Source organism: Bombina bombina, chromosome 4 (genome assembly GCF_027579735.1).
Source record: "Bombina bombina isolate aBomBom1 chromosome 4, aBomBom1.pri, whole genome shotgun sequence".
NCBI classification, from domain to species: domain Eukaryota; kingdom Metazoa; phylum Chordata; class Amphibia; order Anura; family Bombinatoridae; genus Bombina; species Bombina bombina.
The window spans coordinates 749,080,703-749,096,759 of record NC_069502.1 but is presented as its reverse complement, the minus strand read 5'-3'; the positions used below and the strand labels follow the sequence as shown (position 1 = coordinate 749,096,759).

Sequence of the window (16,057 nt, the reverse complement as noted above, 5' to 3'; positions counted from 1 at the left end):
CTATTTATCAAGCCATCAACTGCAAATACGCTGGAATTCCGCAGCATAATTGTGGAGAGCCTGATTCCCCTTAGTTATCAAAGCCTACAAACCGACAAAAGTAGAAATTTGTGACGTAACATACAATCCGCCGGTCTCAGTCCGACACAGATCGATGCTTACGTTACTACAGATGTTCCTAATGCAAATTCAGCACTATCTGACTACTTTTGCTATTTAACAAATATCTACCAGGTACGCTCGCCACTATTCCGGCCCAGCGTACCTGATTGAGCTTTCATCCTATTGGCTGATCCAATCAGCCAATAGGATTGAGCTTGCATTCTATTGGCTGTTTGGAATAGCCAATAGAATGCAAGCTCAATCCTATTGGCTGATTGCAACAGCCAATAGGATTTTTCAACCTTAATTCTGATTGGCTGATAGAATTCTATCAGCCAATCGGAATCTAAGGGACGCCATCTTGGATGATGTCATTTAAAGGAACCTTCATTCAAGAAGAAGACGTTGTAAGAAGAGGATGCTCCACGTCGGATGTCTATAAGATGGAGCCGCTCCGCGCCGGATGGATGAAGATAGAAGATGCCGTCTGGGTGAAGACTTCTGCGGGCTTGGATGAAGACTTCGGCTGCTTGGATGAAGACTTCTGCCGGCTTCTTGGAGGATGGATGTTGGATCTTCAAAACTGTAAGTGGATCTTCAGGGGTTAGTGTTAGTTTTTTTTTAAGGGTTTATTGGGTGGGTTTTAGTTTTAGATTAGGGTTTGGGCTGCAATAGAGCTAAATGCCCTTTTAAGGGTAATGCCCATCCAAATGCCCTTTTCAGGGCAATGGGGAGCTTAGGTTTTTGTTAGTTAGGTTTTTATTTGGGGGGGGGTGGTTGTGTGGGTGGTGGGTTTTATTGTTGGGGGGTATTTGTATTTTTTATTTACAGGTAAAAGAGCTGATTTATTTGGGCAATGTCCCGCAAAAGGCCCCTTTAAGGGCTATTTGTAGTTTATTGTAGGCTAGGGGTTTTTTTATTTTGGGGGGCTTTTTTATTTTCATAGGGCTCTTAGATTAGGTGTAATTAGTTTAAATGATAATTTATTTTTTATTTTTTGTAACTTAGTGTTTATTTATTTTTTTGTAACTTAGTGTTTGTTATTTTTTGTAACTTAGTTGTTAGTTTTTTGTAACTTAGTAATTTTTTAGTGTAGATTTAAATTATTTGAGTAGGGTTAGGTGTTTAAATATATAATATAGTTAATTTAATTTGTAGTTTAATGTAATTTAGTATAATAGTTAGGATAGATGAATTAATAGTTTAATATAGTTTAATGAAATTTTAGTATAACAGTATATGTATGTGTATATACCAGACTCAGAATCTGACTAGTACACCTATGTAAACTCTTTTATGAACACTCTGTATGTAATGCAATAATAATCACTTATAAATAAATAAAGCACTTCTATATTAAGAAGCTATGGAATGTCAAAAAGTTAATCCATAAAATAACATACAATGACATACAGAAAAGTCTCCTTTTAAAACAGATATAGTTCATCAACAGTCCAGGTGCAACTAAAGATCTGTCATCAATATCAGTTCTCAAAGGAGAAATAAATGTAGATGGTGAAGGAATTCCCCTCAGATAACAAATAGGAGACCAAGTACTCAATCTCAAGGTTCCCAGGGGAAGGAAAGAAACTCTGATCCAATATTCAAACCAGTTAGAGTGCCCAAAATCAGTGATAAAAGGTAAACTTCCTACTTACGAAAAGAAACCTCAATCAAATGAGGTAAGTGCCCCATGAAAAGTGAAATTATGAGCTCCCCAGCTGGATAGTGATCCAATATCTGCACGCTCCCTGGTGTAAATCAACTCTCCACTCGTTCCCCACATCTCTCAGCTCCAACGGATGGATATGGGGAAAAGACAAAACATACACTTTCCCCCTGTTCGTCAAAATAGCCTGATGTGTGGATGTATATGAGGGATCAGTGATAGCCAAGATGTTGTGTAAAACATCCACACATCAGGCTATTTTGATGAATGGTTCTTAATATTTGATGAACTGTTTGACTGTTTTACAAGATGTGTTATTGATACCTCATATGCCAATGGAGGTTTGAAAGTGTAAGCGAGTTATACTTATGTGTTTTTAGTAACAATAAAATTGATCTACTCTTTCCAAAACGATATTGCACTATCTTGTGTGTGTTTTGTCTTTTCCCCATATCCATACGTTGGAGCTGAGAGGTGTGGGGAAAGAGTGGAGAGTTGATTTACACCAGGGAGCGTGCAGATAGTGGATCACTATCCAGCTGTAGAGCTCATAATTTCACTTTTCATGGGGCACTTACCGCATTTGATTGAGGTTTCTTTTTGTAAGTAGGAATTTTACCTATTATCACTGGTTTTGGGCACTCCAACTGGTTTGAATATTGGATCAGTTTCTTTCCTTCCCCTGGGAACCTTGAGATTGAGTACTTCACCATCTACATTTATTTTTCCTGATATTGATGACAGATATTTAGTTGCACCTGGACTGTTGATGAACTATATCTGTTGTAAAGGAGACTTTTCTATATGTCATTGTATGTTATTTTATGGATTAACTTTTTGACATTCTATAGCTTCTTAATAAAGAAGTGCTTTATTTAATTATAAGTGATCATTGTTGCATTACATACAGAGTGTTCACAAAAGTGTTAACATACGTGTACTAGTCAGATAGATTCTGAGTCTGGTATATACACATACATTTATATGCATATATTATCCCTCAATTTTAGACCTTGAATCAATCCGCGCCTATTACCTTTCTTTGTACATATATATATACATTTTTTCTTTTGTGATTCAGATAGAGCATACAATTTTAAGCAACTTTCTAAGTTATTCCTATTATCAAATTTTCTTCATTCTCTTGGTATCTTTATTTGAAATGCAAGAATGTAAGTTTAGATGCTGTCCCATTTTTGGTGAACAACCTAGGTTGTTCTTGCTGATTGGTGGATAAATTCACCCACCAATAAACAAACTCTGTCCAGGGTTCTGAACAAAAAAAATAGCTTAGATGCCTTCTTTTTCAAATAAAGATAGCAAGAGAACAAAGAAAATGTGATAATAGGAGTAAATTAGAAAGTTGCTTAAAATCGCATGCTCTATCTGAATCACGAAAGAAAAAATTTGGGTTCAGTGTCCCTTTAATAAAGTAGCTAGTGAACCCTCACTGCTGGCTCCAATTAGAAATTAAATATGCAAGGGGTAAAAAACCTTCACAGCGTTAAACTATAAAAATAGTGTGTGTACTCATTATAATAAAATGCACAGAAATGCTAATAAAGTTAAGATACAAAATTGTCACAAGATATCTAGTAAGAACAGGAGAAATAAAATTCACTTTAACAAATGAAGTGTCAATTGGAAATTAGATCTGCCACAGAAAACGAATCTAGCACAATAGAAGTATTTAAAGATATATAGCACTGTAATAGAAACAAGTTTGTTTTGGATAGACAAATTCCACAGTAAACTTGAATGTATGAAATACCCAAATGGGCAAACGATCTACTTATATCCAACCACCTCAATCATATGAGGTAAGTGTAGAGCCGATCAGGTGTTGTGACAACGGTCACCAGGGATCTGTGTGGAGTGGAATCAACCGTAAACTGTGTCTCCTTTGTAGTTGGGACTCTGTGTAGAAGGTAATCGCACTCTCAAGGCTCATACGGTGGGGGATAAAACTCTCACATAGAGAAAAGGAATAGAGAACAAGGCGAACATAGCATAATATTGTTTATTTAAAATGTAGTAACAAAGTAAAAAATTGCACTCACAAGGAAAACCTCAATTAATTATGAGTTCGCCTTGTTCTCTATTCTTTTTCTTTACGTGAGAGTTTTATCCCCCACCGGATGAGCCTTGAGAGTGCGATTACCTTCTACACAGAGTCCCAACAACAAAGGGAGACACAGTTTACGGTTGATTCCAATCCGCACAGATCCCTGGTGACCGTTGTCACAACACCTGATCGGCTCTACACTTACCTCATATGATTGAGGTGGTTGCATGTAAGTAGATTGTTTGCCCATTTGGGTATTTCATACATTCAAGTTAAATGTGGAATTTGTCTATCCAAAAACGAACTTGTTTCTATTACAGTGCTATATATCTTTGAATACTTCTATTGTGCTAGATTTGTTTTCTGTTGCAGGTGTAATTTCCAATTGACACTCCATTTGTTAAAGTGTATTTTATTTCTCCTGTTCTTACTAGATATCTTGTGACAATTTTGTATCTGAACTTTATTAGCATTTCTGTGCCTTTCTGCCTTTATTGTGTCCACAGAATATTATTTTGTTACATTTATTATAATGATAATTGGGCCCTTGGTCATCACAATTACACAAGTACCTTACACTACTAGACAGAGATATTGGGGCCTATTTATGAAATCTCTTTCCGACATGATCCGATCAGCGGATGCACCATTCAGCGTTGCACCAGCAGCTCTTGTGAACTGCTGGTGCAACACCGCCCCCTGCAGATTTGCGGCCGACCGGGTTGATTTCCCGCAATGTCTGTCCGCCTCCTCAGAGCAGGCGGACAGGTTATGTAGCAGCGGTCTGCTGCTTCATAACTGGTGTTTCTGGCGGAGCTTGATAAATGGGCCCCAAAGTCACCGGTACCTGCCAAATCAACAGCATAATATCAGACTTGCAAAGTAATAAACAGGTAAATTGTTTGAAAAGGCCATAATCTTGCATATTAGAATGATCAAAACATACTTTTAACACATTTCAGCTACAGTTCAGTGCATTTGCAAAACATTCTTTTAAAATGTTGTTTAATGGATGAAATACTGGATTATGCTCTAAGTGTTGATAGCATCAAGTCATTTCCCTAAGAAGGATGAATGACTAAGAGAGTGCACAAAGCCTACAGCCACTGTGGCAGCAGGCTACATGCACATTAAAAGTTATTTTAGCAGCGGTAGATAACAGAAACATTTGTACAAATACAACCCCAATTCCGACAAAAGTTGGGACAGTATGGAAAATGCAAAAAAAACAAACAAAAAGAGTAATTTTAAAATTCCATTCACCCTGTACTGTATTGAAAACACATTCGCCTAGATTACGATTGCGTTAGGGTTAAAAAGCAGCGTTGAAAGGTCCCAATGCTGCTTTTTAATGCCCGCTGGTATTACGAGTCTTGCAGGTACAGGTGTACTGCTCACTTTTTTTCTGCGACTCGAACATATTGCGAATCCACTTACATCAATTGCGTATCCCATATTTTCAATGGGATTTTCTTAACGCCGTTATTACGAGTCTTGGAAAACGTGAGCGGTACAGCCTCTCCTGTCAAGCCTGGTACCGCATTTAAAAGTCAGTAGTTAAGAGTTTTATGGGCTAACGCCGTAGCATTAAAATCTTAACTAAAGTGCTAACCCCTAAACCGCCGCACTTCCGCCTCGCAAACACTAGTTAAATTTTATTAACCCCTAATCTGCTGTCCCTAACATCGCAGACACCTACCTACATTTATTAACCCCTAATCTGCCGCCCCCAACGGCGCCGCCACTATATTAAATGTATTAACCCCTAAATCTAAGTCTAACCCTAACCCTAACACCCCCTAACTTCAATATAATTTAAATAAATCTAAATAAAATAACTACAATTAACTAAATAATTCCTATTTAAAACTAAATACTTACCTATAAAATAAACCCTAAGATAGCTACAATATAATGGGTAACTGTAACAGAAACAGAGGCGCCACATGTGTAGATCAATAAGGACCACAAAATCCAAGCAAAACAAGACACAGGGTACTCACAAACGTGGAGGCACTCTGTTGTGCCTATGGGAGCAGGCTGGTATTCTAACAGCAAACCAGCTGGCTGTACAAGGGAATCCCCGTCGTAGCGAACAGCACTGGTATCCTGTGGCTTCAGGTCTCCAAACTGCCACTCTTGCCTGACATTTGTTGGACTTTTCTATAGCCATACTGGTTACGACTAGTGCTACGTTTGTATATATATTTTATATTTCACAATTTTAACGTCTTTACATTTTGTATATTTACATTGTGTTATGAGATTCATATACATTAATTTTTTGGTAATATCTATCATTGCATTTTAGCGCCTCCTATAGGAGATCTGTGATATAAAGTATTACAGGTACTCCTGTATTTATAGCTACAATATAACTAATAGTTACATTGTAGCTAGCTTAGGTTTTATTTTTATTTCACAGGCAAGTTTGTATTTATTTTAACTAGGTAGAATAAATACTAAATAGTTATTAACCATTTAATAACTACCTAGCTAAAATAAATACAAATTTACCTGTAAAATAAAACCTAACCTAAGTTACAATTACACCTAACACTACACTATAAATAAATTAATTACCTACATTAAATTAAATTAATTACAATTAAATAAAATTAACTAAAGTACAAAAACCCCCCACTAAATTACAGAAAATAATAAAATAATTACAAGTTTTTTTTAAACTAATTACACCTAATCTATTCCCCCTAATAAAATAAAAAAGCCCCCCAGAATAATAAAAAGCCCTACCCTATCCTAATTACAAATAGCCCTTTAAAGGGCTTTTTGCGGGGCATTGTCCCAAAGTAATCAGCTCTTTTACCTGTAAAAAAAAGTACAAAACCCCCCCAACATTAAAACCCACCACCCACACACCCAACCCTACTCTAAAATCCACGCAACCCCACCTTAATAAAACACTAACCCCTTGAAGATCACCCTACCTTGAGACGTCTTCACCCAACCCGGCCGAAGTCCTCAATGAAGCCGGGCGAAGTGGTCCTCCAGACGGGCAGAAGTCTTCATCGAAGCCGGGGAGAAGAGGTCCTCCAGACGGGCAGAAGTCTTCATCCAGACAGCATCTTCTATCTTCATCCATCCGGCACGGAGCTGCTCCATCTTCAAGACATCCGACGTGGAGCATCCTCTTTATCCGACGGCTACTGGAACAATGACGGGTCCTTTAAATGATGCCATCCAAGATGGTGTCCCTTCGATTCCGATTGGCTGATAGAATTCTATCAGCCAATCGGAATTAAGGTAGAAAAAATCCTATTGGCTGATGCAATCAGCCAATAGGATTGAATTTCAATCCTATTGGCTTATTGGAACAGCCAATAGAATGTGAGCTCAATCCTATTGGCTGATTGCATCAGCCAATAGGATTTTTTCTACCTTAATTCCGATTGGCTGATAGAATTCTATCAGCCAATCGGAATTCAAGGGACGCCATCTTGAATGACATCATTTAAAGGACCCGTCATTGTTCCAGTAGCCGTCGGATGAAGAGGATGCTCCACGTCGGATATCTTGAAGATGGACCCGCTCCGCGCCGGATGGATGAAGATAGAAGATGCCGCCTGGATGAAGACTTCTGCCCGTCTGGAGAACCTCTTCTGCCCGGCTTCAATGAAGACTTCTGCCCGTCTAGAGGACCACTTCTCCCGGCTTCGTTGAGGACTTCGGCCCGGTTGGGTGAAGACGTCTCAAGGTAGGGTGATCTTCAAGGGGTTAGTGTTAGGTTTTATTAAGGGGGGATTGGGTGGGTTTTAGAGTAGGGTTGGGTGTGTGGATGGTGGGTTTTAATGTTGGGGGGGTATTGTACTTTTTTTTTTTACAGGTAAAAGAGCTGATTACTTTGGGGCAATGCCCCGCAAAAAGCCCTTTTAAGGGCTATTTGTAATTTAGTATAGGGTAGGGCTTTTTATTATTTTGGGGGGCTTTTTTATTTTATTAGGGGGATTAGATTAGGTGTAATTAGTTTAAAAAACGTGTAATTATTTTATTATTTTCTGTAATTTAGTGGGGGGGTTTTGTACTTTAGTTAATTTTATTTAATTGTAATTAATTTAATTTAGGTAATTAATTTAATGATAGTGTAGTGTTAGGTGTAATTGTAACTTAGGTTAGGTTTTATTTTACAGGTACTTTTGTATTTATTTTAACTAGGTAGCTATTCAATAGTTAATAACTATTTAATAACTATTCTACCTAGTTTAAATAAATACAAAGTTGCCTGTAAAATAAAAATAAACCATAAAATATCTACAATGTAACTATTAGTTATATTGTAGCTATCTTAGGGTTTATTTTATAGGTAAGTATTTAGTTTTAAATAGGAATAATTTAGTTAATAATAGTAATTTTATTTAGATTTATTTAAATTATATTTAAGTTAGGGGGTGTTAGGGTTAGACTTAGGTTTAGGGGTTAATACATTTAATATAGTTGTGGCGACATGGGGGGGCAGATTAGGGGTTAATAAATATAATGTAGGTTGTGGCGACTTTGGGGGCGGAAGATTAGGGGTTAATAACTATAATGTATGTGTCAGCGATGTTGGGGGCAGCAGATTAGGGGTTCATAAGTATAATGTAGGTGGCGGCGGTGTCTGGAGCGGCAGATTAGGGGTTAATAATATAATGCAGGTGTCTGCGATGTCAGGGTCAGCAGATTAGGGGTTAATAAGTGTAAGATTAGGGGTGTTTAGACTCAGGGTTCATGTTAGGGTGTTAGGTGTAGACATAAAATGTATTTCCCCATAGGAATCAATGGGGCTGCGTTAGGAGCTGAACGCTGCTTTTTTGCAGGTGTTAGGTTTTTTTTTCAGCCTGATCTGCCCCATTGATTCCTATGGGGAAATCGTGCACAAGCAAGTTTAGCCAGCTCACCACTACCGTAAGCAGCGCTGGTATTGAGGTGAGATGTGGAGCTAAATTTTGCTCTCCGCTCACTTTTCTGCGGCTAACGCCGGGTTTGAAAAAAACCTGTAATACCAGCGTTGTTTGTAGGTGAGCGGTGAGCATAAACTGCTCGTTAGCACCACACGTCTTTACCAACAAAACTCGTAATCTAGCCGATTATTAACACATTATTTGATGTTTTACTTTGTGAATTTAATGTATTTTTGAAAAAATACACTAATTTCAAATCTTATGACTGCAACACATTCCAAAAAAGTTGAGGCAGGGGCAATTTAGGACTAATAGTGATGTGACAAGTTGAAATAAGAAGGTGATGTGAAACAGGTGAGGCAATGGTGTAATCAAAGTATATAAGGACCCTCTAAAAAAGTCCTAGTCCTTCACGAGCAAGGTTGGGTCGAGGCTCACCAATCTGCTAACAGATGCGTTAGCGAATAATCTAACACTTTAAGAACAACATTCCCCAAAGACAAATTGGTAGGATTGTGGACATTTCACCTTGTACAGTGCACAATATAATTAAAAGGTTCAAGGAATCCGCTCAAATCTCAGTGCATAAAGGGCAAGGCCGAAAACCACTTCTGAATGCGCGTGATCTCCGATCCCTCAGACGTCACTGTCTCAAAAACCGAGATGAGTCTGTAATGGATATCCTGACATGGGCTCGGAAATACTTTGGTAAACCTTTGTAAGTCAACACCATTTGCTGCTGCATCCACAGATGCAAGTTAAAGCTTTACTATTTAAAGCAGAAGCCATACATCAACACTGTCCAGAAGCACTGTCGACTTCTCTGGGCTCAGTCTCATCTGAGATGGACAGTAGCACAGTGGAATCGTGTTTTGTGGTCCGACGAGTCAACATTTCAAATAGTTTTTGAAAAAAACAGCCGTCGTGTCTCTTTGCCAAACAGGAAAAGGATCATAAAAGCTGTTATCGGCGTCAGGTCTAAAAGCCAGCATCTGTCATGGTATGGGGTGTGTCAGTGCCCATGGCATGAGTAACTTTCACATCTGTGTGGGTACCATTAATGCAGAAAGATATGTATACATTTTGGAGCAACATAGGCTGCCATATAGACACGTCCCTGCATTTTCCAGGAGGACAATGCCAAACTACATTCTGCCTGGATTAAAAGAACAAGGTTGCTTAAGCAGAGAGTGCGGGTGCTAGGATGGTCTGCCTGCTGTCCTGACCTGTTTCCGATTGAGAATGTGTGGCGCATTATGAAGCGCAATATAAGGCAATGAAGGCCCCGTACATTTGCGTAAACAAAGGCATGCATAATGGATGAATGGGGGGAAATTCCACTTGCTAAACTTAAACAACTGGTTTCTTCAGCGCCCAAATGCTTAATAAGTGTCTTAACACAATTTAACCATATTTATTGTTCTTTCCAATGTCTAGCTATAACTATATATTCTAAATTTACAGTGGAATGTTGCTAGGTCTAGAATGAGTTATCTATTAGTGGTTCTGCAAGTATGACCAAAGCTAATATATCCCTTTAAGGGACATGAAACCCAAATATTTTTCTTTCATGATTCAGACAGAGCATACATTTTTAAACAACTTTCCAATTTACTTCTATTATCAATGTTGCTTGATTCTCTCTGTATCCTCTTTTGAAGGAGCAGGAATGCACTACTGGGAGCTAGCTGAAGAGATAGGTAAGCCAATGAAAAGAGGCATATACGTGCAGCCACCAATCAGCAGCTAGCACCCAGTTCCTGAGTCTACCTAGATATTCTTTTAAACAAAGGATACCAAAATAACTAAGCAGATTAGATAATAAAAGTAAATTGGAAACATTTCATGTCTCTTTAAGCTTAGTTGTTTGTAAACAAACATATTTCTGGATGCTTTAGATATTTAGGGGCTGATTTATCAAATGTCTGTCCGACATGATCCGCTCAGCAGATCATGGCCGACAGACCGCTAAATGCCAACAGCATACACTGTCTGGTGACCTGCTTGTGCAATGCCGCCCCCTGCAGATTCACGGACAATAGGCCACTAGCAGAGGGTGTCAATCAACCTGGTCATATGAGATTGATGTCCCGCAGCCTCAAAAGCGGCGGACCAGCGGTCTTAAGACCGCTGCTTCATAACTGCTGTTTCCGTTGAGCCTGAAGGCTTGCGAGGAAACAGGTGCATCAGGGGCCATTCAACCCTTGATAAATTGGCCCCAGAGGGTTAAAATAGAAGTGTTGTATTTATGGGCCGCACTAATTCTCAATAAAGTAGTCTCTACTCTCCATATAATACATTTTTTGATCTTACCGCGTTGTAAAAATGGAACATGGTCATCCTCAACTGGTCTTGCTCGAAGGCTGCTCTGAAAATACTGGACTTCAGAAGGATGGTTCTTAAGTAAATTCAGACTATGGAGTCTTCGCTCTGTAATAAACAACATCATGCATATAAACAATCACATATATATAACACTATAGACAAGAAATAAAGAAATATGATAATGTACTAAAGGGACAAATGTGTATATATATATAGACACACACACAGTATATATATCTGAATACAGCAGTACTGAAAAGTTTAAACTACATTGTCTTGAAAAAAGTGAAAGCTGCTGATTTACAGTTTTTTGGATTTTTAATCAGGAGGTTCATATTTGTGCACAAGTCTGTAAGCTAGATTGCTCACTCACTGATATAGTCAACTTCCCCAGACTATAATAAAATATATATATTTTTCGGCACAGGAACATCAGTTTAAAAAATAAATATAGATATTTTTCACTGATCTCCCACACCTCATGTCTCCACTGCCCCCTTTCTTCCCAAGATATCTAGGAAAATTGTATAATATTAATCAGTATTGCTTCAGACACTATATATTAGTCCAATAAAAAGGGATCACGAGAGAGAAAAAGAAGAGAAAAAAAAAAAAAAAAAGAATAAAAAAAAGAAAGAGAAAAAAGAAAAAAAAAAAGAAAAAAGAAAAAAAAAACGAAAAAGAAAAAAAAAGAAAGAGAAAGAAGAAGAGAGAGAAGAGAAAAAAGAAAAGAAAGATGAGAAAAAAGAAGATAAGAACAGAAAAAAGAAGAGAAAAAAAGGAGAAGAGAGAGAGAAATAGGAACATAAATTTTATAATAAATCCCCAAATGAAACAAACACAACAAAAACCTGACACAAACTGTCAAACAATAAAAACATAAATTATGCTTACCTGATCATTTTCTTTTCTTCTGATGGAAGAGTCCACAGCTGCATTCATTACTTTTGGGAATAAGAACCTGGCCACCAGGAGGAGGCAAAGAAACCCCAGCAAAAGGCTTAAATACTCCTCCCACTCCCCTCATCCCCCAGTCATTCTGCCGAGGAACAAGGAACAGTAGAAGAAATATCAGGGTGAAAGGTGCCAGAACAATAAAATAAGGACACCCCACATAAAAAAATTATGGGTGGGAAGCTGTGGACCCTTTCCATCAGAAGAAAAGAAAATTATCAGGTAAGAATAATTTATGTTTTTCTTCTTAAATGGAAAGAGTCCACAGCTGCATTCATTACTTTTGGGAAAACAATAACCAAGCTATAGAGGACAGTGAATGCCAAGATGGGAGGGTACCATAGGCGGCCCATTCTGAGGACACCAAGCCTGAAACCACTGCCCACAAAAAAACCCAGCTTCATCCGAAGCCAAGAAAACTTTAAAAGGAAAAAACCCCAAGGACACTGACCCACAGTTAGTCCAGAGCCTAGCTAGAGACCGCAAAATCGGACTCAACTGAGCCAACAGGCCTCCAGGAGGACACCGTCGCCCAACAGTCGGTCCCCTCACCACTCACCCCTCACTAAAGAAGGGAACACCAGCCTAAACTCCCAAAGAGAGGAGACCGAAGGAAAAAAAACGAAAGGACACAAATCCATAAGAAAAAAAACCCAGAGCGAGCCCAGCTCACACATGGCCAAATGGGCCCCGAAAGACAAGGGGAGACTACGCCTAGACCGGGAGAAACCAGAGGTATAGGACCGGGCATAGAAACAGAGAAAACTTTTTCTCTTCTTTCCTCACATAGTCCGAACTTGGAACACTGAAGTATTCCACTACAGAAAAATGTGTAACAGACCCAGGCGAAAAACCCTGAGTCAAGAACACACCGCCATCCTCAGGATGACACAGAGAATACTTGCTGAGAGCAAAAGTGGCCAGCAGAAGAACAGATTGCAAAAACAACTCCCAGACAGAAGGCACACTTTAGGCAATCCAAGCTGCCAGACCTACACACAGGTCTTCCAAAAAAGGGGGGAATCATAACCTCCACGAGGTCCCCCAAGAAAGAGAAGCGACACCCAGAACCAGAGGTGGAACAATCCTAGACCCTCTGCTTGTAAGCTTAGGGAGCTAGCTAGCTACTATGCCCACCTAGATCCTGGAGATGACAATGTCTCTCAGAACCCACTCACAGCTGGGCCAGCTCCAGCAGCGGCAGGGTCTGAAACAGGGGAACAGAAGAACCCCAAAACCAGCTTAAAAATGAGCGGAAGAATAGGCCACAGCCAATCCAACAGAGCACGGGTGCAACCCAACTCCTTAGAACAGACAACAGGACTGTAGACCCAAAGGATCTAGCAAAAAGGTCCAACGTAGTCTTCAAATGGATACAGCAAGACTCCAAAGGAAACGTAACCCCAGAGAGAATATCCCTCTCAGCTAGGGAAACTCACAAGTCCCATCTCCTGATCCATGAGAAGGCCTTAAGAAAGGGACCACATCTCCATAAAAGGTAGACTAAGCTCTCACCCAAGAAGGGGAAAAGGCTAAAAAGCAGCACCTTCCACAAGCCACAAAGCCACAGGCTAATGGAGAGCTTAATCCCCAACTCAGAAGCCCTGTTGAAGGTGATTCCCCTAAAAACTAGCTTGCTAACAAGCAACTAATGTGCAATAGGCAGCAGCAGTGACACTGCAAGTCCATTCACCTGCCCAGCAGTGATTTAATGGATACTAAAGCAAGCTGACCAAGAGAAACCGCCTAAGGTGCAAAACAAGCCCAATGAGCAACTACACTCAGAAAGTAATCCGAGTAAAAGGACATAACCAAAGTTTCCAGGGACTGGGGAACCCCAAACCAACCCTGGAGCCTAGAGGGCCCGATAACAACCCACAATGGGATCCACAAGTGAAAATGCTGAATGAAACCTAGCAATCGGAAGCCACAGGGAGAACAGGTCCGAACCCCCAATTGTTTAGACAAACCAATACCCGCAAACTTAACACCCCCATCTGAATAACAACCCAGACCACAGGGGATAAAATGCAATATCCAGAGCAACCTGGATAATGAGAAAAACTCGCAAGTCCCGACCTAAGGAAGAGACCACCCCTTGCCGAAGTCCCACTCTCCAAAGGAGCCAAGGTGGAAAAAGTGCATACAACGATGCTAGAACTTCTAGACTCACCAACAGCCTCAGGACAATAAGGCAAGGGGTTACCTCGAGGTCAAGACCACTCGAGCAAAGGCTGGTCTCCACATTACCTCCATACAAGCGGATTGATCACAGGGAGAAAAGGGCACAAACCAACCCCCGTTCCAGGAGGCCCAAGCAAACCCAAGGAGACCACACCCAGTGTCCCTTAACAGGGAACAAACATCTCTCAGGCCCCTGAAAGGAGACCTAACATGGAGATCACAAAGGAAGACCAAAAAGTCTCAGAAAAACAGCTAGACAGTACACAGTCAATGTGCAAAAGCTGCAACTGGTTACATCTGCAACCTAACCGCTGCAAGGCAGCCAAACTACCCTTCAAACTACTAGCTGCTGAGGACCAAGTCCAAAGGACAATCCCCGAGCCTCAAAAGAAAAAGGCCAAACGCTCTCTTGGCGGTAAGAAGGCTCTAACACCCTCCAACTCTCCACCACGTGGGGGAGGAACTCTAGGGTCCGACAATACCAGACACCAGAGATAATGACGCAGCAGAAACTCCACTGACCCAGTAATCTAAATTGAAGGTTATAAGGACTGAGACAATCCTTCCTGCCTTGTAGACCCACAGGTCCTCCTAGAATGCCTAGTTAAATGTAAAACAAATGATAACATAAGCACTCGGCACCAGCCAATCAGAACAGCGCCACGTGTCTGAACAGCACAAGACAGAACCGAACCCAACAGGACCAGCCTGCACCCGGGTCCTAACCATCAAGCTGCATAAATCCTCCCTCAGGGGGGGAAGAAGGGGAAAACAGACAGAGGACTAACATGTTCCCAAAAACACTTCCGCAGAAGCAACAGAGAGTATCGATCCCAGTTTAAGATTCCCGAAGGAAAATAATAAACAAATAAAAGACATCCTAATCAGATAAAAGAAAATATAAGGCAACCCATAGGTTAACGCCCAATAAGAAAACAGGCCTTACCGCAGGACAGTCAAACAAAGCCCTAATCTTCCGGAAAAAAACTGGAAAGGATCTTAAAAAAGAACAGTCAAGAGATTACGTCATTCCACAATGTCTAATGAGGCGTACCATTCAAAGCTGACTGAAAGTTCCCGTATCCAAGGATAGGATCATTTAATAAATGAAAAACATGTCTGAGTAAGACGCGAAGGCGCGCCACTCTGCAACGAAAGGCACAACACTCAGGGATAGTTACACCTGCAGGGAACTGTACAGGCCCTCCCAAGGCAGTAGACCTGGGACAATAGGGCGACAAGCACAATCGCGCATAACGTCCAGACTCTGCAGTGGACGAATAATCGCCCAAGAATATGTGGAAGCGAAAACGTGCTGCAAACCTCCAAAGAGGGGGGGGAACAAGCCATCCTGCGTGGAGGAATAATCAAAATCTGGGTTACCCGCATGTGTAGAAGTATGGAGAGGTAGGAAACTCACCTCTTGGAGGACAGGACCCCCAGAGGCGGATGGCTTCAGCTGACCCCTTGATTTCCCTCCCGAGCCTGAGGAGCCAGGCGCTCTAATATCGGCACACCGAACATAACATGATTGACATGTGTCCAACGAGGCCAATCCGGATTCCTTCCCCAGACGAAGAATCTGAAATTAAATCACTCTCAGTATCAGAACCTCCATAAACGGATAGAGAATAAGCCAATATGGACTATTTTGTAGACAAAACAAAACGGCACCTGACACCCACAAGGGCTGGGGCACTCACCACACTCCTATGAACCAGACCCCTGTGAACTAGAATTTCTCGTCACCACACAGTCAGGAATGCGGAAATGGAGTACAGAACGTAAATCACGCCCGGCCAGAAGGTAAACTGTATAGTCCAAAAAAGCGTGCCCAACAATAAGGTTGTGTCACTTCCA

The 16,057-nt window shown here is 40.5% G+C and overlaps 1 protein-coding gene across 1 annotated transcript in view; it reads right to left on the bottom strand.

Annotated features, from left to right (window-relative positions):
* QPCT (glutaminyl-peptide cyclotransferase) overlaps positions 1–16,057 on the bottom strand; it is a 211,003-nt gene that overhangs the window by 13,217 nt on the left and 181,729 nt on the right. The window contains exon 6 of the mRNA XM_053711021.1: positions 11,048–11,164. Within this exon, the coding sequence (XP_053566996.1) occupies positions 11,048–11,164 (117 nt within the window). The remainder of the gene's footprint in view (positions 1–11,047; positions 11,165–16,057) is intronic.